Genomic DNA, 27,449 nt, shown 5'->3' with positions numbered 1-27,449 from the left:
GGGTGGGGGGGGGGCAGGAGGACCATTTGTCCTGAGCCTCAAGCTCAAAGGGGGCCTCAAATTTAGGCACTTGTTAATTTTTTGGCATTTGATAAGTTTGATAGCTTGTTTTTATGCGCATCCCTATCAGACCAAAAAGTGACACATTCTCTCAGCTTAGAGCTGCAAATTTAAGCAAATAAGAGATGTGATTTGGTAAAAGGCATACTTTTTTTGTTAACTGATATAGATTTTGTCATATTAAAGAGTTAAAATGTTCAGAAATATTAATATATATATATTAATATATATCGGTTCTGATGGCACAAGATTAGACCATAATGAACATGTCCTCTCAGATCAGCATTTGAATTCAGTGAGAAAGGCTTTAAATGAGCTTGAATCTCTCAGTCTCACTGCACAGGCTCGAACTAAACTTCAGTCTATTCAGAAGCACATGTCCAAATTTGAATGCATTCTGATGTCATCTTTGTGGATGAAGCTACTTACAATGATCCACCAAACTAATCTGGTAATTGAAGCACACAATGCTACACTTCATGTTGAGAGGGATAACATTGAAAGTCTTATCAATGACATTCAAAAGATTCGTGAACAATCAGATGCGATCCTGACTGAGTCCAAATTAGTTGCACAGAACATTGGCATTTCATCTGAGTTCTCCACCAATTGCAACTTACCTACTGAATCTGATGCCGAGCAGCATTATAGGTCAATGTCTTCCCTGTCATCATTGACTCTATTCAATCAGGTCTTACATGTTGATTTGAGTCACTGTGACTAATTTGTTTGGACTCATAGAATATCAGGATTGGAAGGGACTGCAGGAGGTCATCTAGTTCAACCCCCTGCTCAAAGCAGGACCAATCCCCAGACAGATTTTTTGCCCCCAATCCCTAAATGTCCCCCTCAAGGATTGAGCTCATAACCCTGGCTTTAGTAGGCCAATGCTCAAACCACTGAGCTATCCCTCCCTTTTTGGGTTTCTTTGGTAGTTTAACAGACTGAGTTATGAAGTAACAGCCGTGTTAGTCTGTATCCGCAAAAAGAAGAACAGGAGTACTTGTGGCACCTTAGAGACTAACAAATTTATTAGAGCATAAGTTTTCGTGGACTACAGCCCACTTCTTCGGATGCAGCTGAACAATTTCAGCAAGATCTCATTGACAAGGTCATCTTCCTCAAACGAATATATTCCACGAACTTTAAATTGGATTGCAAGCCAAAGGAATTGCTTCAAGAAATACTCGAACTTGGACTCCCCGGAGTGTTTCCTAATATCACAATTGCATTGCGTATTTTTGTCAGTTTGCCTGCATCAGTGGCTTTAGGTGAATGCACCTTCAACGTGTTGAAGTAGGGAAAGAACTATCACCATTCAACTATAGGACAGGAGCGTTTGAATGGGCTTGCCATGCTTAATATCAACTGTGACATTGCACAAAAACTAGATTTTCCCTCAATAATTAGTACATTTGCACAGAAAAAGTCTAGAAAAGCATTTGTTAAATAAAAAAAATTCAAATTATGTCTCTCTTTTTTTGGTGCCTTATTTTGTTTTCATGTGTCGTCATTTTTTATTTTTATTATGGCTAGGGGCCTCAAAAGCTGGAATTGGTCCGAGTCTCCCTGGACCTCTGAGAGGGCCTGGATTAGGGTGACCAGACGTCCCGATAAAATTAGGACTGACCCGATATTTAGTTGTTTGTCCTGTGTCCTGACCGATGTATGGTTGGGACGCTATTTGTCCCGATATTTTGCACGCCACCTTTTTTTTTTTTTTTTTGCTTTGGTGGCAGACATCCTGAATATAAGAATTTTTTTTTTGCTTCGGCGGCGCTTCCCCCACCCCTCATGTGTCCCGATATTTTGTTCTTGTCATCTGGTCCCCGTAGCCTTTCTACCCTGAAAGAAACTACAACAAAATTAGTGTATATATATACCACATTACACTGTCAAGAAGAGAAAACTGTTGAGAATGTGACATGCATGATACCCATTTAAGAAGATAGAAGGGGTGTGGGGGAGGATCAGTTGCATAAGCTGAAGTTAGATTTAGCTGTAGATGTGATTAAAATAAGAATTAATTCTACTTTGCAAGAAAGTGCTTTAGCATGCAGGGCTCAGATCAGCACCACAACACCTGGGAGCTGCAATGAGCTCACAGGACTGTGAGTTGAGGACTCAGTTTAACCCTTTGTGTTTTGTTTCCAAAATCCTTGCTAATGAGACCAGCAGCCCCAGTGTTTCCACTAGGGGGAGGGGGTTTGATTTTATCTATTTGATTTAAATCAATGATTTTAATCATAGTCTAGATACCCTCTGCCCCTGCCGGCTGCTCCCACGGGCTGGGTAATGCCCCATTAGCAGGGGTGGGGTAGAATGTTGGGAAAGGATGGTGCATGAATGGCTGCCTGGCCCAGCTCATCTTCACTGAACTTGCCCACGCCATGCGGGCAGCTCGGCATTGACGAGGCGAGCAGCAGGGTGTGCTGGCCCTGTCAGGACAGGCCTTAGGTCCAGCCCTGCTTGTTCCCTGAAGAACCAACTTGTCGCTGGGGAAACTGAGGCTGTAACTGCATTAGATCAGCTACAAGGTAAGAGCCCCTCATCAGAGCCCAGTCCCCTGTGTCTGGACGCTCTCTGGGCCAGTGGGGTCCAGGCTGCTCTGGCTGAATTCCTATCCTGAATTCCTGAAACCCCACATCACTTCTCTATGAGCAGCTGCCGGAGCCTCTGACCACAGGGTGTTACTGAGCCTCCTGAAAATCTGGCAGCGGGTGCAGGTTGTTGGTCAGGACCCCAAATCCCTCTGTTCTGACAGGTCCGAGGCAGGTCTGGTGCTGATCACAGTCTTTGTTCTCTGCTGTTCTGACCAGGTTTCCAGGTCAGAGGCGCAAGACACAAGAAATATAATTGTCACCTTCAGCTTTGATTTCCCTTAATTGTTTCAGGTTATTTCCCTTTTACTGATCCTCTCCATTTGGAAATATATTTTCAGTAGAATCAGTTAACTCTTTAAGGGAGAGTGGTGCTCCTCCACCTCTACTATGTAGTTTCTCCTTCCAGAATGGATCATATTCAGGTACTGCTGTATCCTGTTGATTGTTGTCCTTTTACTATGTTCCGGGCTAGGTATTTCTGCAATTTCAAGCTCTCTCTGCTTTTTTGCTTTAGCTCTAGTTTTGCTGTTAAGGTTCTTGCTAATGTAAATGGACATTTGTGGGTTTTTTAAATTTAACTATAAATGTAATTTTGATGTATCTGTTTAATCTGAAACTCTGTGACCTCATTGGATTGTATCTATGAAATTAATTTGTCCTTCCTTCAATGCAGCTATAATTTCTGTCCTAACTTCTACCATCAGATGTGGAATTGCTCATGTGTTCATGACATCCTTCCCACATTTCTCTCTGTGATTTGAGTGTTTCTCAGCACCTGCTAGCTTTCCCTCAGCTCCTACTTTAACTAATACACCTCTACCTCGATATAACGCTGTCCTCAGGAGCCAAAAAATCTTACCGCGTTATAGGTAAAACCGCGTTATATTGAACTTGCTTTGAACCACTGGAGTGTGCAGCCCCGCCCCCCCCGGAGCACTGCTTTAGCGCGTTATATCTGAATTCGTGTTATATCGGGTCCTGTTATATCGGGGTAGAGGTGTATAACCAAAACTTTGTCTGCTCTCTGTGCCAATTGACTGTTTTATGTGTGTGTGTGTGTGTGGGGGGGAGTGTTAAGTTTTGGTTTGGGAAATTTCTTCTCCAAAATGTTCCTCATTCACTAATAACTGTAAACCCTCCCTCTCTACCTCATCTTGTCATCCTTATAGTAGTCACCTTGTCTAAGTATCTCTGTGTGAAAATGGAAGCATTTAAAAATAAAAGTATCTTAGAGGATGTGCAGGGTGTTCTCTGATAGAGCGATAGCGGGCATGGTTCGGGTGCGATCCCTTGAACCGTCCTTTCTGGGATCCTTGGTGCTGGGAATATGCACTAAGTTGCTTAATCTTGGTCTTTTTCTTAGCTTGGCCCTTCTTGTTGTTATCCCTCTCCTCCAAGTCCTCTATACTCTTTTGATCCTGGTAAGAAGTTACCGGATGGAAATGAAGAGATGGATTCAAATAGCTGAGTTAGGGTCAGTGATTCCAGGGGAGGAGGCAAAGAATACTGAAAAGCGGGTGATGAAGGATGAAACTTAAGCAATTTAGTAGCACAAGTCCCAATGAAAGTCAATGGCCCTCTTGAAAATCCCATCCAGAGTCTGTGCTTGCCCTCTGCCTTTCAATATTCTTTGCTTCCTGGTAGGTGGCTGCAGTGCCCTGATTGTTCAATGAATTTGAAGTGAGGGACAAAAGGAGGTCAGGAAGGGGCTTTTGGAACCATTAATTGTGTCAGATAGTGTTAATTTGTGTATTTAGATAGAGAGAACATTGCTGGGGAATATGCATGTGTAACTTCCCATTAGGGTTTTCTCCTGGTCTCAGTCTATCTCAGTGGATAAGTGTGATGCTGTATTATTAAAATATAACCATTTATAACAGTGATATTTCAGAGTAGCAGCCGTGTTAGTCTGTATCCGCAAAAAGAACAGGAGTACTTGTGGCACCTTAGAGACTAACAAATTAGTCTCTAAGGTGCCACAAGTACTCCTGTTCTTTTAACAGTGATATTGCCACTGTTAGATAATTGCATCAAATTTTGTACAAAGTATGTTATGTGAGGTGTCAATGGAAAAGTTATAATTTTTTTAGTATGATTATTCTGTTTGTATGCATGAATGAATTTTGTATATAAAGTTATGAATATTGACTTTGTACCAGTATTTCAAATGTCTGTCCTGGGGTAACACCCATTTACATCCAGTCTGGCCAGCATATGTTGAATGAGCTATTCAAGTTGATGGCCCATTAAAGAACACTTAACTCTCACAATGGGTCATAGAAGAAGCTTGTCCCTGCCCAGTGAGCCTTCTTGTGGAGGCCTTAGCCAGGATATATGTGTCATCAAAGCATGTAAGGGCATGTGACTTGCTCCTTTGACGCTGGAGTCCATCTTGTGCCTGTACTTTTCCACAAACTGTGCTGGGGGCTTTGATTTGAGACAGGAAAATTCTACCCACATGGAAAAAGTTAAAGAACCCTGGAAGCAGCTCCATTTTGCCTCTTTCCAGCTCTGATCTCTGGACTATAGACTTAGGCCTGGTCTACACTACGACTTTAATTCGGATTTATCAGCTTTAATTCGAATTAACCCTGTAACCGTCCACANTAACGTGTATGGGGATGGAGCGGAAATCCTCCAGGGACATCTCCATGAAGCTCTCCTGGAGGTACTCCGAAAGCCTTGCCAGAAGGTTTCTGGGCAGTGCATCCTTATTCCCTCCTCCATGGTAGGACACTTGACCACGCCATGCTTGCAGCAAGTAATCTGGTATCATTGCCTGACAAAGCCTGGCAGCGTATGGTCCCGGTGTTTGCTGGCATTCAAGCAACATCCGTTCTTTATCTTGTTGTGTAATCCTCAGGAGAGTGATATCACTCCTGGTAACCTGGTTGAAATACGGGAACTTAATTAAGGGGACAGAGGTGGCCGTTCCTACTGGGCTGTTTGCCTGTGGCGGAAAATAAATCCTTCCCTGCAGTTAGCCAAGCGCAGATGGGAAATTGGCCCTGAGTTTTTCGCGTTTGGCTAGCAGGGATCTTCCCTGTTACCAGCCACGCGGTGGGGGGAGGGTACCGTGATCATCCCAGAGAATTCATGGAGAGGGGGGGGGGGCGGCGGCGGGGGGGGGGGGAGTTTGGTGCCTGCAGGGATCTTCCTGCAGGGTTAGTTTGTTTTCTGGTGCTGCTGAATGTTAACAGAAAAACCGCAGCACTCTACTTGCCTGAAGGGGCCCAGACAAGCACCACCACACTGCCCCCCCCCCCCCACCGGGCTGAGATTGGCCAGGCTTCTGCAGCACTCTACAAGCTATGCTTGGTATGTTGGAAAGCACGGACGGCGCTGAAGCTTACCATGGCCGCATGCAAGCCGAATTCTGTTGCCCAGACCTGTGATTGATCTCTAGCAGCAAAGCCACAGGCACTCAGCATTAAGAGGCAAAATGCGACCTTGCACAGAAATCACATGTGCTATGTAATGTGAACAGTGTTGGTCACCGTGAAAGAGTATAAGCATTGTTCTGCAAAATGTAGCTTTTAAAACAATTCTCTCTTTTTTCCCCTCCCTACAGCAGCTGCAAATTCCTCAAGCCTCCCTCCTCCATCCCGAAGGTTATCACAGATAAGGCGTCGTAAGAAGAAGACGCGGGAGGACATGTTTTCTGAAATTATGCAATCCAGCAGGAGTGACAGAGCTCATCTGAATGAGTGGAAGGAAACAGTTTCAAAGTATAGGAAAGAAGTCAGTGAACGTGAGGAGAGGAGGGACCAACGTGAGGAGAGGAGGGACCAACGTGAGGAGAGGAGAGACGATCGAGATGAGAGATGGCGGCAGGAAGACCAGAGGATGAAGGATGCAACGCTGGGGCTGCTCCGGCGTCTGGTGGAGGTTCAGGAACGGCTGCTGGAAAACAGACTGCCGCTTCAGCCCCTGTTCCACCCTCCCCCCTCCCCATGTTCCATATCCTCCTCACCCAGACGTGTAAGAACGCGGGGGGGGGAGGCTCCGTACACCTTCCCATTCCACCCCAGTAGACAGCCCAAGCAAAAGGCTGTCATTTTTTTAACCTTTTCTTTGTGGCTTTTTCCTTCCCAGCAATCCTCCTCCCAAATACCACCCGGGTTCCCTCCCTCTTTTTCTAATCTATTAATAAAGAATAAATGATTTTTAAATGATAGTGACTTTATTTGGTTTGAAAGAAAGCTGGGGGAAGGGGCAGGGTGGGTTCCTTACAGAAAATCAGTCAGTAAAGGGGGAGGGTTTTCATGAAGGAGAAACAAACAGATATTTCACACGGTAGCCTGGCCAGCCATGAAACTGGTTTTCAAAGCTTCTCTGATGCACAGCGCTTCATGGTGTGATCTTCTAATCGCCCTGGTGTCTGGCTGCGCGTAATCAGCAGCCAGGCGATTTGCCTCAGCCTCCCACCCCGCCATAAAGGTCTCCCCCTTACTTTCACAGAGATTGTGGAGCACACAGCAAGCAGAAATAACAATGGGGAGATTTCTTTGGCTGAGGTCAGAGCGAGTCAATAATGAACGCCAGCGGCCTTTTAAACGGCCAAATGCACATTCTACCACCATTCTGCACTTGCTTAGCCTGTAGTTAAACAGCTCCTGACTCCTGTCCAGGCTGCCTGTGTATGGCTTCATAAGCCATGGCATTAAGGGGTAGGCTGGGTCCCCAAGAATAACTATAGGCATTTCAACATCCCCAACGGTTATTTTCTGGTCCGGAAAGTAAGTCCCTTGCTGCAGCCCTTTAAACAGAGTAGTGTTCCTGAAGACGCGAGCGTCATGAACCCTTCCCGCCCAGCCCGCGTTGATGTTGGTGAAACGTCCCTTGTGATCCACAAGTGCTTGCAGCACCATTGAAAAGTACCCCTTGCGGTTTATGTACTCGGTGGCTTGGTGCTCCGGTGCCAAGATAGGGATATGGGTTCCGTCTATTGCCCCACCACAGTTAGGGAATCCCATTGCAGCAAAACCATCCACTATAGCCTGCACATTTCCCAGAGTCACTAACTTTCGTAGCAGCACCTGAGTGATTGCTTTGGCTACTTGCATCACAGCAGCCCCCACAGTAGATTTGCCCACTCCAAATTGATTCCCGACTGACCGGTAGCTGTCTGGCGTTGCAAGCTTCCACAGGGCTATCGCCACGCGCTTCTCAACTGTGAGGGCTGCTCTCATCTTGGTATTCTGGCGTTTCAGGGCAGGGGACAGCAAGTCACAAAGTTCCATGAAAGTGCCCTTACGCATGCGAAAGTTCCGCAGCCACTGGGAATCGTCCCACACCTGCAACACTATGCGGTCCCACCAGTCTGTGCTTGTTTCCCGGGCCCAGAATCGGCGTTCCATGGATAGAATCTGCCCCATTAACAACATGATCTCCAAAGCACCGGGGCCTGTGGTTTCACTGAATTCTGTATCCGTGTCTGTGTCCATGTCCTCATCATGCTGCCGCCGCCGCTGCCTCCTCTCCTCGTTTTTCTGGTCCTGGCTGAGCATAAACTCCACGAGAACGCGCAAGGTGTTTGCAATATTCATGAGTGCTGTCTTGACCTCAGCGGGCTCCATGCTTGCCGTGGTATGGAGTCTGCAGTGTTCACCCACCCAAGAAAAAAGGCGCGAAAATGGTTGTCTTCCGTCCGTTGCTTTCATGCAGGGAGGGAGGGAGGGAGGAAGTGAGACTGTACCCAGAACCACCTGCGACGATGTTTTTTGTCCCATCAGGCACTGGGATCTTAACCCACAATCCCAATGGGCGCGGGAGACTGCGGGAACTATGGGATAGCTATGGATTTGCTACCCACAGTGCAACGGTGCAGAAATCGACGCTAGCCCCGGTACTTGGACGCACACCACCGAATTACTGTGCTAGTGTGGCCGCACTCATTTCGACTTTATACAACCTGTATCTCAAATCCGAATTATCTAAATTCGGATTAATCCCGTAGTGTAGACATACCCTCAACTTACACTAAAAGGAGTATGTTGACTATGGACTTCCAATCTTTTGGAAGTTACCAGAGACTTTAAGTCATGCCTGACCAACCTGATTGCCTTCTATGCTAAGATAACTGGCTCTGTGGATATGGGGAAAGCAGTGGATGTGATATATCTTGACTTTAGCAAAGCTTTTGATATGGTCTCCCACAGTATTCTTGCCAGCAAGTTAAAGAAGCATGGATTGGATGAATGGACTATAAGGTGGCTAGATAGTCAGGCTCAACGGGTAGTAATCAATGGCTCGATGTCTAGTTGGCAGTTGGTAAGTGAAAATGTTTATTTAGATTTATTCATCACGTTTACAAGCAGGAAGATCCATACTTTACCCAAAAGAGATTACAATCTAAAATAGAAAAGAACACAGAGAGAATTAGGACAATATTACAAGGCAGCGATAGTGAGAATAAAATAAAACAGAGGGGCTGCTGTTCCCACTCCTAAAGCCCCTTTTCTTTTGGAGGGCCTGAATCCCACATCCTTGTTGCAAAAACTTACTGTCTTTATTTTAATGCATTACTTGTATTAGAGTGGTGCTAGGAGACCTAGTTATGGATCAGGACTCCATTGTGCTAGGTGCTGTAAAAATACAGAACAAAGAAGACTGTCCCCATTTCTGAGCCCCAGAGAGAAGCAAAGGGAGAAGCATGTGAAGGAAAATGTTTATTTTAAAAAAAAAAACATTCATTCCAGGAATCAAACTCTCATTTCCCCAGATCTGCTTTTTTGTTTTTGTTTTTTGTGTGGCAGCTGCTGTATTTGGAATGTCACAAGGTGCTGCTGCCGCTTATTTATGCAGATAGGCATCAAGCCAGAGCTCTCCAGAATCCTTCAGAGTGCTGCAGGAGAGAGGGGAACCCATTAATCATAATAATGATTGTGCTACATCAGCCCAGTAGCTGAACCACTGCTCTATCTTAATTCTGGCATTTCCCAACTTTTGAGTGCTTGACTTTGCCACCTTAACATTCTTTTACATGGTGTTTTTAAATACAATTTGATATACTTTTAGTATATCCTCTCTTATCTGTCTCCTTTCTCATGTAGACAGGCCTGTTCTTTTAATCTTTCTTCACATGGAAGTTTTTCCATGCCTTTAATCTCATGTTTCTGAATCAAATGTACTTCCGTTATATGCTTTTTGAGATGGGGTTACCAGCAGTGAGTACAGTGCTCAAGGTGAGGGCTTCCCATTAATTTAAACAGTGGCATAATAATTTCAGCATTCTCTATCCCATTCCTTGTGGATCTTAACATTTGTGTACTTTTTTGTCTGCTGCTTCACATTGAGCAGAATTCTCCATTGAGTTATCCACAATGGTACCCGAGTCTCTCTTGAATTGTTGGAAGTTAATTTAGAAACCAACAAAGGTGTATGAATATTTCAAGTTATTCTTGCCACTGTGCATTATTTTGCAATTGTCAACATTAAGTTTCATCTGCAATTGTGTTACCTAGTCACCAATCTTTGTTAGGTTCCAAAGTCTTCCCTGGTCTTGGCTGAATTAAATACATTTGTCATCTGCAAACTATACCACCTCTCTGCTTCCCCCTTCGACAGATCTTTAATAAATATATTAAACAACGTGCTAATACCAATGGCTCTTGTGATAACCCACACCTATCCTCTTTTGCCATGATAAAAAAGGACCGTTTTCCCACCTCTTTATTTTCTGGCTTCTAGCTAGTTTCTGATCTGTGACAGTACTTGGCTTCTTATCCAAAAAACTGAAGTGCAGTGTCTCTTTAGAAAAGGTATAACAGGTAATGGTTGGAGCAGTTTCCCGTATGCTGTCCCTACCTGTATACCTCCTTCCTTATCTAGAGGATCCCTCAAAGGGCAATTCTTTCGACAGTCGATTCCATCCTATGCATCTCTGCTGACATTATCAACAAGAGGGCAAAACAGAGCCAGTTGTTAGGGTAAGTTTTGTGATGCAGACACCTGTCCAGGAAGAACTAAAATTAGAATCCTACCAACAACTCTCAGCCAGGGCCGGCTTTAGGCCAATTCCACCAATTCCCCTGAATCGGGCCCCGCGCCTAAGAGGGCCCGGCGCCCAGTGGCAGGGCCGCTGGGGTGGGGGCAAGTGGCCGAGAATCCCTTCCCTGGCTAGAGGCTCCTTTTTAATTTTTACTCACCCGGCAGCGCTCCGGGTCTTCGGTGGCACTTCAGCGACGGGTCCTTCACTCGCTCTGGGTCTTTGGCAGCACTTCGGCGGCAGGTCCTTCAGTGCCACCGAAGACCCGGAGCGAGTGAAGGACCCACTGCCGAAGACTAGGAGCGCCGCCCAGTGAGTACAAGCCCCACCTGTTTTTTACGTGTTTTTTTTTTTTCAGTCATCCCTGCCGGGGCCCCGTCAAAACTGTTTGAATCGGGCCCCACACTTCCTAAAGCCGGCCCTGCTCTCAGCAGGCTATCAGCTGATAACTAGTCATTACCAATGACTTGTTTCTTAGAAACCTGCAGTTAGATTTTACGTAGTGATTGAGAGGTGAAAGGCTTCCTGTAACACTTCCAGGGCCCTGACCCATCCAGTCCTGTCATATCTATCACATCTCCTCACTATTTCATACTGTGCACCTCTCCTCCCATTTGCTATGCTGTGGATGCCACTTATCTGCCAGTGCACTGAATTTTCCAGATCAATACTTACTGCACAATGTTTGCAAAGGCGGTGAGGAGGGGCTTGCAGTGGTACTCAATGCTATGCTTGGCACACAGCAACTTCACAAGGGGGGCCACCTTCCAGTAATTGTGTCCAGGCACTGTGGGGAAAAGGCTGTGAAAAGAGAATGAGAAGAAGTTTAAATAGGATTCACACCCTTTCCCAGTTCCCCAGATGGATCTCTCCCCTCTTCAGGAACATGGACTGGTTGTCTCCCCCTGCCCCACCATAGGGTTTTTGTTCCTTCTCCAAGGCCTATATCTACAGGTGCCCCACAGAAACCCCATCTTTCCTCAGAAGTCCAAATCAACTAATTTCCCCAGAAGGATCGTATCCCTCCCACCGGGAAATACTCACTAATTCCCCATAGGAATTTGGGCAAGGGCCACTAATTCCCTCCTGTCCTTGGGCAAGGGCCCATACTCACAGATGCTCAATTTGGAAGTTCTGATGCCCAGTGAACCAATCATTGAACAGGGACTGATCCATATTGCATGTTGCCAGGAGCTGGAGGAGGGAGAGAAAAGTGAGCGTGGTCTCATTTCTCATCTCTCTGGTTGGCCGGAGTGAGGGTGCAAACTCTTTCCTCCACTTTTCTCTAACATGAGCAGAACCAGCTGGGAATGGAGACCAAAATCTTTCATTAGCAAGACAATAAGATTGGGTCAGAGTGAGAATGGCATCCTGGGATATGGATGGTTATTGCCTTATCTGGGTCCTGTCTCAGCTGGGAACTACTGCTGTGTGCTCACTATGAGAACCAGCATAGCTCTGTTCCCTTCTTCCCCAACTGGTCCATGTGCCAGGAGAAGGAGAGAGATTATAAAAACTTCCTGACCAGAGGGAGTTCAACATGGTTGCCCCAGATCAGGCACCTTCTTTCAGCCATTTCTCATCTTTACATCCTGCAGTCTCCATGTTGCCCCCAATCAATGCAACTTTCCTCTCCACTCCCATCGCCCACAATGCCACCTACCTGGGTTTGTGTCAGGGGGCTTGAGCCAATTAGGGTCCAGACACCCCAAGGGGAGAACAGGGGGCCTGAACTCCAAAGAATATATACAACCAGCTGATTTAATTGCTTAATGTTGTTGGGTTTAAACATGTCAAGGTCTTTTTGAACATTACAAGCTGTTACAAATTGGATGGTCATAAGATATGGATAAAGGTTGTGGTTATGAGGGATATGTATGTATGTACACACACACACACACACACACAATTAACTGAAGTATCACCTCACAACAGGGCCATGAAACAATCAGGCAGGAAGGTCACCTCCAAAGTAAGTTGTCTATAGGAAACCAAGTGCAGGTATGTATCTTTTTTCTAGCCCAGGAAAAGACAATACTGGACCCATTAAGTTAATTGAAAACGTTAAGATAGGTGGGAATTCCCCTCCACTCTGAATAACCATGAGTCACCCTGCCATAGGGGTGAGGGAAGAAAAACCTTTTAAAATTAGTCTTGGGTCTGAGACTGAGGGGCAGTCTCTAAGTGGGAAGCTGTCTGTGAAACACTGTGACAAGGGTGTGCTGGGGAACTGTTCAGAGGCAAAAAAATAACTTGTATTAGAAAAGGGAATTAGTCTGTTATGAAAGTGTAAAGCCTGGGTTGTCATAGGTCTGTTTTCTGTGTAACTTGTTTGCTTTTCCTTACTATTTCATCTTTGAATCTGTGATTTGTTTCCCCTATTAAACAAACTTTTTCTGTGTTAACCCAAGCAGGTCTCAGGTGAGCAAACTGAGTGGGAGCTGTTTTTATACTTTCGGGAGTGAGAAACGAGAGGGGAAAAGTCTGAGTGTCTGGTAGTTCAGAACTCAGGGAAGGATGGATTTGGGGAAACTTGGGACCAGAAGGGCTTTTGGGGGTCACCTGCAAGGAGTAATGAGGCTGCTGGAAACCAGGATGAGACCTTTATGCTTGTGGGCTGGCTACTGGTGCAAGGGCTCTGAGGCATAGCTGCCTAGCATTAAGGCATCCAAAGGTACAAGGTGGGTGGTGAGAGAAGCCCTTACTGGTCTGGGTGATGACCAAAAGTCACATCCTCCTCCAAGCCATTATATATCCCTCGCTGAGTCCCTGCTGCAGCTATGAGTTTCTTCCTGGCCCCCAATCCCTAGGCATCCCAAATGCTTCCTGTGCATTTGTACCCCTAGCCTGGAATTCAGTTCCACAGAGGCACAGATTGTGAGAGGGGAAGGATCATACCTGGGTAGGGAACCAGTCCAGATTCTTATCGTAATCAATGTTCATTGGGACGTGGCTCATGGATGACACCCAGACAAACCAGATACTCTCCAGGACCCTGTGCAGACAAACAAACACAAGGCAGTCACTGATCCTGTGCCTGCACAAGCCACTAAAACATTCATATTTTCACACACACACACACCCCTAGCACTACAACAGGCAAGTAACAATCCCATGTACCTAAATCAGCAACTATTGAGTAAAATGTCTGCCTAAACGGTCAGACTCCAGCAGGGGTGCCATTTGGGGGGGGCTGCTCTAGCCCCCCTGCAAGTTTCAAATCTGAGGTCTGCTCACAGAGCACACCCTAGCCCCAGAAGGAGCTCTTAACTGCAACACAGCTTGAGTGTGGAATGTGCTGAGTTCTGTGCTGCTCCCAGCTTCTGCCTTTGGGGCAGGGAGTTTGTTTATAAATAGAGTCGGGGTGATTAACATAACAAAAGGCTCGTCATTAAATTAAATTAAGGATCGTTAGATGATCCTACAAGCATTGACAGGAACTCCAGTTAAAAGATAGGAAACAAAGGGTTGGAATAAATGGTGAGAATGGAGAGAGGTAAATAGTGGTGTTCCTCAAGGGTCAGTACTGGGGCCAGTACTATTCAACATATTAATAAGTGATCTGCAAAAAGGAGTAAACAGTGAGGTGGCAAAATTTGCAGATGATACAAAATTACTCAAGATAGTTAACTCCAAAGCAAAGAGTTACAAAGGGATCTCACAAAACTGGGTGACCGGGCAACACAATGGCAGATAACATTCAATGTTGATAAATGCAAAGTAATACACATGGCAAAATATAATCCCAACTATACATACAAAATGATGGGATCTAAATTAGCTGTTACCCATCAAGAAAGAGATCTTGGAGTCATTGTGGATAGTTCTCTGAAAACATCTGCTCAATGTGCAGTGGCAATCAAAAAAGCTAACAGAATATTGGGAATCATTAGGAAAGGGATAAGATAATAAGACATAAAAAAATCATATTGTCTATATAAATACATGGTATGCCCACATCTTGAATACAGCATGAAGATTTGGTCACCCCGTCTCAAAAAAAGATATATTGGATTTTGAAAAGGTACAGAGAAGGGCAACAGAAATGATTAGTGGTATGGAACACATTCTGTATGAGGAGAGATTAAAAAGACTGGGATTTTTCAGTTTGGAAAAGAGATGACTAAGCGGAGAGATGATAGATGTCCAATCATGAATGCTGTGGAAAAACTGAATAAGGAAATATTATTTACTCCTTCACATAACACAAGAACTAGGGTTCACCCAATGAAATTAATAGACAGCAGATTTAAAACAAACAAAAGAAAGTATTTCTTCACAGTCAACCTGTGGAACTCTTTGCCAGGGGATGTTGTGAAGGCCAAAACTATAACAGGGTTCCAATAAGAACCAGATAAATTCATGGAGGATAGGTCCATCAAAGGCTATTAGCTAGGGTGGTCAGGGATGCAACACTATGTTCTGGTGTCCCTAGCCTCTGTTTGCCAGAAGCTGGGAGTGGGTGACGGGATGGATCACTCGATTCCCTGTTCTGTAATTCCCTCTGAAGCACCTGGTATTGGCCACTGTTGGAAAACAGGATACTAGGCTAGATGGACCTTACCCAGTATGGCCATTCTGATGTTCTTATATAGAACCCAGATTTAGCTTCCCCCCACAGTAATCCACTATGCCCCACTCCCCTCCCAGAGCTGAGATAGAATCCAGAAGTCATGACGGGTCTCTCTCACTGCAGAGTTGGTAACAAAGTAAGAATATATATTAAAATTTTAAACCTAACTAGGGTTCTTTAAGTGATTTGCCACAAGATGTCAGAGTATGTTAGTATTAGAGCTGAGTAGGTCTAATATTTGTTTAATTTTCTTTCTTTTACATAGAAATTAGATACAGGGCTCCTGTCACCTAATTGTTAAGTTATCTGCCAAAAAACTAGAGTTTTCAAATGCTTAAGTAGCCTCTGCATTCACAGTTTAAGTTCTTCCCCATACCAAAATGTGAAATAGCGCCCCAGGACTCCAGCAAAACATTTGCATACTCCAGCCACCCAATATTCAGTAAAAGGAACAGCACAAAGGGAAACCATGTATTATTTGAGTCAGGATCAGGGCCAAAGGTGCTGACTCCATTGGTGCTCCAGGGCTGGAGCACCTACAGGAAAAAATAGTGGGTGCTCAGCACCCACCAGTAGCCCTGCTGATCAGCTCCTCCCCCTCCCCCCCAGCACCTCCCACCCGCTGTAATCAGCTGTTCAGCAGTGTTCAGGAGGTGCTGGGAGGGAGGGGGCAGAGCGAGGGTAGGGTGTGCTCAGGGGAGAGGGCAGAACGGGGTGGGAAGAGGCAGAGTGGGGCCGAACAAGGGTGGGAAGGGGCCTTGTGGGAAGTGGTGGAATGGGAGTGGGGCCTGGGGCAGAGCGGGGGTCGAGCACCCCCCCGGGAAATGACAAAGTCAGTGCCTGTGTGTACAAACACAGATTATGAAAATCCCCGCCCTGAAGATCTTACAATCTAATTTAGGATAGCACACAAGTTGATGCATCAAAGAGGCAGAGGGGATGAGTGTAGGAGACACAGGAGAGGCATGTGCATGATTTGCATATTGAAGGTTATTTTGCATGAGACATTTTGCCCTGCTGGTCACCTGCCTTGCTGTTGTGAGCTGGTGATTTACCACAGGCATCCAAACAGCTGTGGGCCTTGTGGAGGAGCTTAAAGCCAAGCTATTTTTGTCATGAACTGAGCATATTTTATCAATAAAACATCTCTCTCCTTTCTTTGAGTGGTTCTTGCTGTCCTGGTCACAGCAACTGCCAGCAGATGAGCGCAGACTTCCTCTTCAGTGCTGTCATTGTTCTCCTGTGTAGTTCTCTGCCATCGTGCCGGGTCAACATAACCTCACTTGGCGTCACACCACAGTCCCCTACTGGACAGATCTACTACTCAAAAATTTGCTTGAAAGCATTTGTTACAGTGATTGCAACTTCCATGCTGTCTCACAGCACAGCAGTCAGAGGGCAGGCCGTCCCTTGAAGGATGCGGAGTCTAATTCCAGTCTCCCAGACAACAGAGTGTTTGCTCTTGTGTTAGAGAGAGAGATGACTAGGTACAGAAAAAAAGAAGCAATTGGGACAATGAGATGCTGGGGGTTCTAGATGATATGAAGGGCCAAAGAGACAGAAGGGAGAGGAAAGTAGAGAAAGGGACAGACAGAGCAAGGCTGAGCAGACGGCACAGCCAAGAGGAGTTGTGGGATCAGTGAACGATACCTGAGCAGCGGATAGAACCTCAGGAGACACTTCATCCCCAGTAAGGGCTCATAAGTGATAAATAATCGGATGTAGAAGCTCAGCATCCAGGCCAGGTCCTGCCAGAGAGGACATGAAGAATAACAAATCATGCCCCTCCCCTGTCCCCACATGGGTTCTAGAAATTGCTGGATTCTGTTATCTTTTTCTTTTCCCCGGGTGACTGGGGTATGACCAGGGGTACCCACCCACAGCACACTTGAAGAGTGTATTGTTTAGGGTTGAGAAACACTGGACTGCAGCTTTGCACCCCCCAACAGTGTCCTGTAGCAGCAGGCACCCTGCTTTGATCCTCCCTACGCATTGTAGTGCACATCCACTAAATAGCTGTTTTATTTATTAACATTTGTGCCTATCACCATGATCAAAGAGCACATTGGAAAAACTAAGAGAGAGCAAACTTTTCCTGGTTAGTGGTTCAGATCAAACAAGTCTCTGAAATGAGAGATTTCCAGAGGCAGGATTATCCACTATTAGAAATGCCCTGCCACCCACATCTCACTCTCTAGGGAGTTCCTCCCTTGGTACTGAGGAATGGAGCTTTCCATCAAAGTGAAGATGCCACGGTCACAGAACAGTAAGTGAGAGGCAGATTCAGAGACACTCAGATCCCAGTTAGTCAGAGCTTTTATAGATGAATAGGGAGCAGGTGCAGAGTTCCTCGAGTGCAGTACACTGACCATCATGCACAGAAGAGAAATTTGGTGGAGGGGGCATCAAAACTTTCTTTAATTTGAAAGCTAATCACAACATTCACTGTGGAGAGATGATCATCCTGACATAATTTAGTAATATCCATCTTCAAATCTGTACACAAAAAGTAATTAATACTCCAAATACTCTGTTATGGAACAGTTGCTACATACTCAGTATAGCACAAAACCACAAATGCAAGGAAATGAAAAACAAACCTACCAGTAAATAGCTGTTTACAGGAACACACCTGGCCTCTATCTCAACTACTGTATTCCATTACATAACAAGCTTTATTGTGCCCCCTCTAGGAATGTTAGTATTCCAGCACCCTCTTCTCCAAACTTCCCTCACCAAACACACTACACTATACCAGAGCCTCCCTTCTGCTCTCTTCCCTCTCAACGCTGCTCCCTGTGGATGTTTAGTGTAATAGCCTGGGTGTTTGGAGGGAATAGTTTGGTAAAGGGGGTCTTGGGTAGTTTGCATCAGTAGGGGGTCAGAATTAAGGTTATGATGATTGTGGTCTGTGGAGATGGTGACCAGAAAGCAGGAGACAATTGCATTATTGTCATGGAGGCAATGAAACCTGGATTTACATGAGTCATTGTTTACCTGAGAACTGATGTCACCCAGGCCAGAACAATAAATCGTGGAAACTCCAGTCCCAGTCCTAACAATAGGAGAGTGCCAGTAGGATAGTGCTAGTATTCATAAAAACTTTTAGCTCAAACTCACAAATCAGGTGATCACTGTGAAATGACCTAGGACTGGATGATCGAGGTGCTAAAGGAACTTTCAATGGTGATAGGGCCATTGCAGAGAAACTAAATGAATTCTTTGCATTAGTCTTCACTGCAGAAGATGTGAGGGAGAGTCCCACATCTGTGCCATTCTTTTTAGGGGATAAATCTGAGGAACTGTCCCAGATTGAGGTGTCATTAGAGGAGGTTTTGGAACAAATTGACAAATTAAATAGTAATAAATCACTGGGGCCAGATGGTATTCACCCAAGAGTTCTGAAGGAACTTATATACAAAATTGCAGAACTACTAATTGTGGTATGTAACCTATCATTTAAATCAGCTTCTGTACCAGATGACTGCAGGATAGCTAATGTGACGCCAATTTTTTAAAAGGGTTCCAGAGGTGATCCCAGCAATTACAGGTTGGTAAGCCTAACTTCAGTACCAGGCAAATCGGTTGAAATTATAGTAAAGAACAGAATTATCAGACATGTAGATGAACATGATTTGTTGGGGGAAGAGTCAACATATTTTTGGAAAGGGAAATCATGCCTCACCAATCTATTATAATTCTTTGAGGGGGTCAAACAAGTATGTGGACAAGGAAGATTTAGTGGATATAGTGTACTTAGATTTCCAGAAAGCCTTTGACAAGGTTCCTCACCAAAGGCTCTTAAGCAAAGTAAGCTGTTATGGGATAAGAGGGAAGGTCCTCTCATGGATTGGTAATTGGTTAAAAGATAGGAAACAAAAGGGTAGGAATTAATGGTCAGTTTTCAGAATGTAGAGAGGTAAATAATGGTTCCTCCCAGGGGTCTGTACTGGGCACAGTCCTATTCAAAATATTCATAAATGATCTGGAAAAAGGGGTAAACAGTGAGGTGGCAAAATTTACAGACAATACAAAACTACTCAAGATAGTTAAGTCCAAAGCAGACTGAAGAGTTACAAAGGGATCTCACAAAACTGGGTGACTGGGCAACAGAATGGCAGATGAAACTGAATATTGATAAATGAAAAATAATGCACATTGGAAAACATAATCCCAACTATATACACAAAATGATGGAGTCTAAATTAGCTATTACCACTCAAGAAAGATTGTGGAGGCATTGTGGATAGTTCTCTGAAAACAGCTGCTCATTGTGAAGTGGCAGTCGAAAAAACTAACAATGTTAGGAACCATTAGGAAAGAGATAAGACAGAAAATATCATAATGCCTCTATAAATCCCTGGTATGGCCACATCTTGAATATTGCATGCATATGTGGTCGCCCCATCTCAAAAAAAGACATATTGGAATTGGAAAAGATACAGAGAAGGGCAACTAAAATGATTAGGGATATGGAACAGCTTGTGTATGAGGAGAGATTAAAAAGATTGGGACCTTTCAGCTGGGAAAAGAGATGACAAAGGGAGGATATAATAGAGGGCTATAAAGTCTTGACTGGTGTGGAGAAAGTGAATAAGGAAATGTTATTTACTCCTTCACATAATACAAGCACTAGGAGTCACCCAATGAAATTAATAGGCAGCAGGTTTAAAACAAACAAAAAAGGAATTACTTCTTCATACAACACAAAGTTAACCTGTGGAACTCTTTGCCAGGGGATGTTGTGAAGACCAAAACTATAACAGGGTTCAAAAAGAACTAGATAAGTTCATGGAGGATAGGTTCATCAATGGCTATTAACCAGGAAAGGCAGGGATGCAACACCTTGCTCTGAGTGTCCCTAGCCTCTATTCACCAGAAGCTGGGAGTGGACAACAGGGAATGGATCACTTGATTGCCTGATCTGTTCATTCCTTCTGATGCACCTGGCATTGGCCACTGTCAGAAGACAGGATATTGGGCTGGATGAACCATTAGTCTGACCTAGTATGGCCATTCTTATTTTCTTATTAATGTTCGAAGGGTGCAACACCTCATGTGCTCCTGTGTCTTTCAAGGTTCTTTGTACATCCACAGTCGTGATAAGGCAGCACTTACCAGCCAGTCTTTTCTCTGGATTGTCTTGTGGAATGCAAAGTATTGAAAGTAGACAGGAAACAGGAATGGGAGAATTGCTGGAAGAGGGAATGAGAACATAGAGACATTATTAATCACATCATCTAAACATTGACACCACCAAAAAAGACGGGGTCAGCTGCTGTTTAACATCCTCCCTGTTTACTGTTGCAGTAGAATGTATTTCATTATCACAGTAAGATGTGAATACATCATCTTGCTTCTTTCCAAATCCAGAACAGAAATACATATTGCCCTTTTCAGCATCATTATTGAAAATTTTACCACCCTTGTCTGGTAATGCAGCTATACCCTTGCTAAGATTTCTGTTGTTCCTGATATATTTTTAAAATCCCTTCTTCTTGTCTTTAATGCAACTCACCATGGATTTTTGTTCATTGATACCTTTAGCTTCCTTTTTTGAATATCTATTTCACAATTGCTAAAATATAGTCATTTCTCTCGATATCACCCTTTTCCCTTTATAATATATTCTTATTTTTTTATTGCTGCATTTACTTTCTTAACCAGGATGATTTTTTTTTTAAATTGAAGACGCTTTCTTTCATGAATGTGCAATTGTGGGTTTCTTGTGCATATAGTAACATTTTCTAAAACAACTGGAAATTATTATTCACATTGTTTCGTTTAAATTTACTCCCAATAAATTTTGTTTTCAGTTTCATAAAATTGGCCAAGTCCATCTATTACTGGGACTATAATCTATTTGTACATAATGAATGTAATGTAGGCCATGCAACTCAGGCAACTACTAATTCTTTTTCAAGGAAAAGACGGCATGGAAAGCCTTCCAGTTAGTGGCAATAAATTTTCTCGAAAACAACAAGGCAGACAACTACAGGTTGGTGGTGGAAAACCTCCTCAAGGCATGCAAAAGCCTTGGTTGCAACATGTCACTAAAGATACATTTTTTGCACTCTCATCTAGATTTTTTTCCACCGAACTGCGGAGCAGTGAGCGATGAGCACGGCGAGCGATTTCACCAGGACATTGCAACAATGGAGAAACGCTATCATGGCAAATGGAGCCCATCAATGCTTGCAGACTATTGCTGGACAGTGACAAGAGATGCTCCATTTAATGAATACAAGAGACAAGCCAAGAAGCGCCGAGTAGACACTGAATAGGACTAAACTATGTACATAATAATGTTTTGCCTTTTGTTTCATAATACATTTTATTTATATAACCCTTTTGCTGATTTTTAAAGTGTTACATAAACAGGACAGGTGAAATATTATCATGTAAAGCAACCATAAACACATGAAAAGACCTAGGTTTACAATTTATGATTAAAACTCTACTATCTACACAATATACATAGACATAAAATGTAAAAACTTAAATATCTTAGAAACAGTAGCCAATCAGTTGTTTTAATTGTCATATTTGAATTCAGCACATCAAAATACATAATAAATAGCACATTTTATCTCTGAAGCAGACGACTTCTCAAAAATTGTAGACCAGTGTAATCCAACCACACCAGTGTTTTCAGAGCACATTGATAGCGCACCGTCTGTAGCCAGAGATACGAGTTTGTTCCATGGCAGTGCAGCTTTTTTAATGCACTCTTCCAGCCCTTCAAATATGTCACGTCCCATTGTGGTACCCTTCAGTGGCATTAAGGCTAGCAATTCTTCAGTTATATTCAAATTGCAATCCACACCTCTAATGAACACTGCACACTGTGTAGTATCTGATACATCTGTACTCTCATCAAAAGCAATTGAAAATGCTTCGAAGTCTTTTGCCATTTGAATCAATTGTTTTGCACATTATCAGCTAACCCCTGGGAGAATAACATGAAGGGCAAAGGGGTCCAGGAAAGCTGGCTGTATTTTAAAGCATCCTTATTGCGGTTGCAGGAACAAACCATCCCGATGTGTAGAAAGAATAGTAAATATGGCAGGCGACCAGCTTGGCTTAACAGTGAGATCCTTGCTGACCTTAAACGCAAAAAAGAAGCTTACAAGAAGTGGAAGATTGGACAAATGATCAGGGAGGAGTATAAAAATATTGCTCAGACATGCAAGAGTGAAATCAGGAAGGCCAAATCGCACTTGGAGTTGCAGCTAGCAAGAGATGTTAAGAGTAACAAGAAGGGTTTCTTCAGGTATGTTAGCAACAAGAAGAAAGTCAAGGAAAGTGTGGGTCCCTTCCAGAATGAGGGAGGCAACCTAGTGACAGAGGATGTGGAAAAAGCTAATGTACTCAATGCTTTTTTTGCCTCTGTCTTCACAAACAAGGTCAGCTCCCAGACTGCTGGACTGGGCAGCACAGTATGGGGAGGAGGTGACCAGCCCTCCATGGAGAAAGAAGTGGTTCGGAACTATTTAGAAAAACTGGATGAGCACAAATCCATGGGGCCGGATATGCTGCATCCAAGGGTGCTAAAGGAGTTGGCAGATGTGATTGTGGAGCCATTGGCCATCATCTTTGAAAACTCATGGCGATCGGGGGAGGTCCCGGATGACTGGAAAAAGGCTAATGTAGTGCCCATCTTTAAAAAAGGGAAGGAGGAGGATCCAGGGAACTACAGGCCAGTCAGCCTCACCTCAGTCCCTGGAAAAATCATGGAGCAGGTCCTCAAGGAATCAATTATGAAACACTTAGAGGAGAGGAAAGTGATCAGGAACAGTCAGCATGGATTCACCAAGGGGAAGTCATGCCTGACTAACCTAATTGCCTTTTATGATGAGATAACTGGCTCTATGGATGAGGGGAAAGCAGTGGATGTGTTATTCCTTGACTTTACCAAAGCTTTTGATACGGTCTCCCACAGTATTCTTGCCGCCAAGTTAAAGAAGTATGGGCTGGATGAATGGACTGTAAGGTGGATAGAAAGCTGGCTAGATCGTCGGGCTCAACGGGTAGTGATCAATGGCTCCATGTCTAGTTGGCAGCCGGTTTCAAGCGGACTGCCCCAAGGGTCGGTCCTGGGGCCAGTTTTGTTTAATATCTTTATTAATGATCTGGAGGATGATGTGGACTGCACTCTCAGCAAGTTTGCAGATGACACTAAACTGGGAAGCGTGGTAGATATGCTGGAGAGTAGGGATCAGAATACAGAGGGACCTAGACAAATTAGAGGATTGGGCCAAAAAAACCCAGATGTGGTTCAACAAGGACAAGTGCAGAGTCCTGCACTTAGGACGGAAGAATCTTATGCACTGCTACAGACTAGGGACCGAATGGCTAGGTAGCAGTTCTGCAGAAAAGGACCTAGGGGTCACAGTGGACAAGAAGCTGGATATGAGTCAACAGTGTGCTCTTGTTGCCAAGAAGGCTAACGGCATTTTGGGCTGTATAAGTAGGGGCATTGCCAGCAGATCGAGGAACGTGATCATTCCTCTTTATTCGACATTGGTGAGGCCTCATCTGGAGTACTGTGTCCAGTTTTGGGCCCCACACTACAAGAAGGATGTAAAAATATTGGAAAGAGTCCAGCGGAGGGCAACAAAAATGATTAGGGGTCTGGAGCACATGACTTATGAGGAGAGGCTGAGGGAACTGGGATTGTTTAATCTCCAGAAGAGAAGAATGAGGGGGGATTTGATAGCTGCTTTCAACTACCTGAAGGGAGGTTCCAAAGAGGATGGAGCTCGGCTGTTCTCAGTGGCGGCAGATGACAGAAGAAGGAGCAATGGTCTCAAGTTGCAGTGGGGGAGGTCTAGGTTGGATATTAGGAAACACTATTTCACTAGGAGGGTGGTGAAGCACTGGAATGCGTTACCTAGAGAGGTGGTGGAATCTCCTTCCTTGGAGGTTTTTAAGGCCTGGCTTGATAAAGCCCTGGCTGGGATGATTTAGTTGGGAATTGGTCCTGCTTTGAGCAGGGGTTGGACTAGATGACATCCTGAGGTCCCTTCCAACCCTGATATTCTATGATTCTATGAAATCCATTATCCTGCAAGCTACCGTATTGGCAGACAAGCTTATGCCTTCAAAAACTTTCTTCCTATCAGGACATAAAATTTTGCTGGCCTTCATACGCCATTCTTTTACAAATAAGCCTTCTGTAAAAGGCGCGAAATGGTTGTCTGCCGTCCGTTGCTTTCATGCAGGGAGGGAGGGAGGGGTGAGGCTGTACCCAGAACCACCTGCGACAATGTTTTTTGTCCCATCAGGCACTGGGCTCTCAACCCAGAATTCCAATGGGTGGGGGAGACTGCGGGAACTATGGGATAGCTATGGGATAGCTACCCACAGTGCAACGCTCCAGAAATCGACGCTAGCCCCGGAACATGGACGCACACCGCCGAATTAATGTGCTTAGTGTGGCCGCATACATTCGACTACAATCTGTTTCCCAAATTCGAATTATATAAATTCGGATTAATCCCGTAGTGTAGACATACCCTTTATGAGGTAGAGCTTTAACTGCTTGATTGCCAACACCATGGCATAACATTCTCTTTCAGAGGGTGGAGATGGATAGCAGGAGAGATCACTTGATCATTACCTGTTAGGTTCACTCCCTCTGGGGCACCTGGTACTGGCCACTGTCGGTAGACAGGATACTGGGCTGGATGGACCTTTGGTCTGACCCAGTATGGCTGTTCTTATGTTCTTATGTTCAATGACAGAGTAATTTTGCTCTGTACATGACAAATTTTTGCTCAGGAAGGTGATTGGGTGTTTTTTGTTACCTTCTCCTGTCTGCATCAGTATAGCACACCAGGACTGATGTCAGAGGCATCTGTACAGTACAAATATTTTTTCAGTCAGAGCTGGCCAGTACAGGTTTCCCAGACAAGAGTGTCTTGATCTTATCAAAACCCTTTTGGCATGCCTCTGACCAAACCACCTCATTGGGTTGGTGCTTTTTACACAAGTCCATGATTGGGGATACAATGTCGTTGAACTCACACACAAACCTTCTGTAATAGTTTGCTAGGCCTACGAATGATTGGACATGCCATTTAGTTTGGGGCACAGAGGCCAATTTACAATGGCTTCTGCTTTGAGAGGCTCAGTGATATTTGTTCCCCTCCAACCCGAAGTCCTAAATAAGGGACATTGGCTGCTCCTATTTTGCACATAGAGGGTTTTATGGTTAGACCAGCCTCTTTGATCTGTCAAAGCACAATTCCCTGGTGTTGTTTATGATCGTCCCATGAGTCACTGAACACGGCTATGTCATCTGTGTATGCCCTTGCAAAATTTTGTTAACCACTTAACACTTTGTTGACCAGTCTCTGGAAGGTTGCACCAACATTGACCAGACCAAAAGGTAACATTGTGAATTCATAGAGTTCTATGGCAGTGATAAAAGCGGATTTTTTCTGTCCATCCTCATCCAGAAGGATTTGCCAGTAACCTCAAGTTAGATCAAAAGTACTGAGGTGTTTGGCTTTGCTCAGTATATCCAGCACGTCATCAAGCCTAGGCAAAGGGTATGCATCTGGTACTGTAACAGCATTACATTTTCTGTAGTCCACACAGAATCTCACAGTGTTGGCCTTTTAGGGACCAAGACTACAGGGGATGCCCAAGAGCTGTCAGACTCCTTAATTACTCCCAGGTCCAACATATTGTGTATCTCTGTCCAGATTTGTTCTTGCACCTTGTCAGTGACCCTGTAAGGCCTGGAAGGGGGTGGTTGTATCCTTTTTGTAAGGATTTTGTGGGTTAACGTGTGGTTTTCCTGGTTTGTTGGAAAACACCTCATTGTATCCTCATAGCACTGATAACACTTCCCCCCTTTCAGTTGGTGTTAACTCACTGCAAATTTCAATGCTTTCCATGGTTGAACCATCTTGGCATTCAGCCATTAAATCAATGAGGGGACGTGCCTCCGTTTCCCCTTCCATGTAACAGATCAGGTTTATTATGGCTTCCCTGCTGTGATAGGCTTTAAGCCTCTTCACACGTACAAGCTGTGGGACAGCATCATTATGGGGCTTTTTAATTTGATATGTGTCCTCATTTGCCACTTCTACTACCTCAAAGGGTCCCTCCCAAGAGTTTTGCATCTTATATTTTTTCACCGGATTAACACCATTACCAAATCCCCATGTGTTTACATTTTTGTCATGCATCTTGGGGTACCTCCCTGTATGCATACAACAGAAATGGTAATAACTCATCCCAATTTTGGCCCCTTTTCTTGGTATACATCCCTAGCATGGATTTTAAGGTCCCATTGAACCTTTCCACTAAGCCACTGGCCTGTAGGTGATATGGGGCAGTTTTAAGCTGTTTCACCCCACACAACTTCCATAGCTCGTTGAAAAGTTGTGACATGAAATTTGCTGCTTGATCAGATAAAATCTCTCTAGGGAAACCCACTCTGCTGAGTATAGTGAGAAAGGTCCTAGCCACAGTCTCAAATTCAATATTAGTCAGAGCAACTGCCTCAGGGTACCTGGTGACAAAATCCACTACTACTAAGATATACCTGTTCCCTCTCTGGGTGGGATGCTGCATAGGGACCACGATGTCCATCACTACCCTTACAGGAATGCTTCCTGTATCATGGGTAAGGGACATAGAGGAACTTTCTGAGGTCCTACAGGTCTCACAATACACAAGACCTGCAATAATCTTTTACATCATTCTGTATTCCTGGCCAGTAGAAATTTCTCTTTAGCCTGTCATATGTTCTCTGTACCCCCAAGTGAGCAGCAAAAGGACTATCATGTGCTAGCTGCATTAATTCCCCACGGTGTTGGCTGGGTGCAATCAACTGCTTAAAGGGCTGCCTCGGGCTTTTGTTCTTTCCCACAGGAACGTCTCTATACAATTTCCCATGCTCCTCAAAAAACTTCTTCCCATCCCCCTTGGCTGGGATTCGCTCTAGAACATATTTCTTTACGCTCTCTAGGGTGGGGCCAGGGTTTTGCAGCTGAGCAAAAGACAGACAACTAACAACTAGGACAGCATCCTCAGTCACAGACATTTCCTCCGCCCTTTGCCCTGAGGGTATGCTGTCTTCCTCAGGCATGGAGGAGGGGTTGGGATGAACTTCATCCCACCTGAAAGCAGGCTGCTACCTTCTGCTGCAGGAGAAGCAGAGAGACTTTCTCCATTCCCCTCAGCAGTTTCTGGGGCCTCAACCCCT

At 44.5% G+C, this 27,449-nt stretch overlaps 1 protein-coding gene across 1 annotated transcript; it reads right to left on the bottom strand.

Annotated features, from left to right (window-relative positions):
* Positions 1–9,406: 9,406 nt before the first annotated feature.
* Positions 9,407–26,833, bottom strand: LOC117876525 (acyl-CoA (8-3)-desaturase-like). Its single transcript, XM_034768788.1, has 5 exons — positions 26,754–26,833; positions 13,552–13,690; positions 11,768–11,847; positions 11,329–11,454; positions 9,407–9,510 (listed from the first exon to the last, which is right to left on the bottom strand). The coding sequence occupies exons 1-5, from the start codon at positions 26,831–26,833 to the stop codon at positions 9,459–9,461; spliced, it is 477 nt and encodes a 158-aa protein (XP_034624679.1). The 3' UTR covers positions 9,407–9,458.
* Between the last annotated feature and the right edge of the window lie 616 nt (positions 26,834–27,449).

This window comes from Trachemys scripta, chromosome 4 (assembly GCF_013100865.1).
Source record: "Trachemys scripta elegans isolate TJP31775 chromosome 4, CAS_Tse_1.0, whole genome shotgun sequence".
NCBI classification, from domain to species: domain Eukaryota; kingdom Metazoa; phylum Chordata; order Testudines; family Emydidae; genus Trachemys; species Trachemys scripta.
The sequence above is the reverse complement of the archived record's forward strand: the minus strand, read 5'-3'. Positions and strand labels throughout refer to the sequence as shown.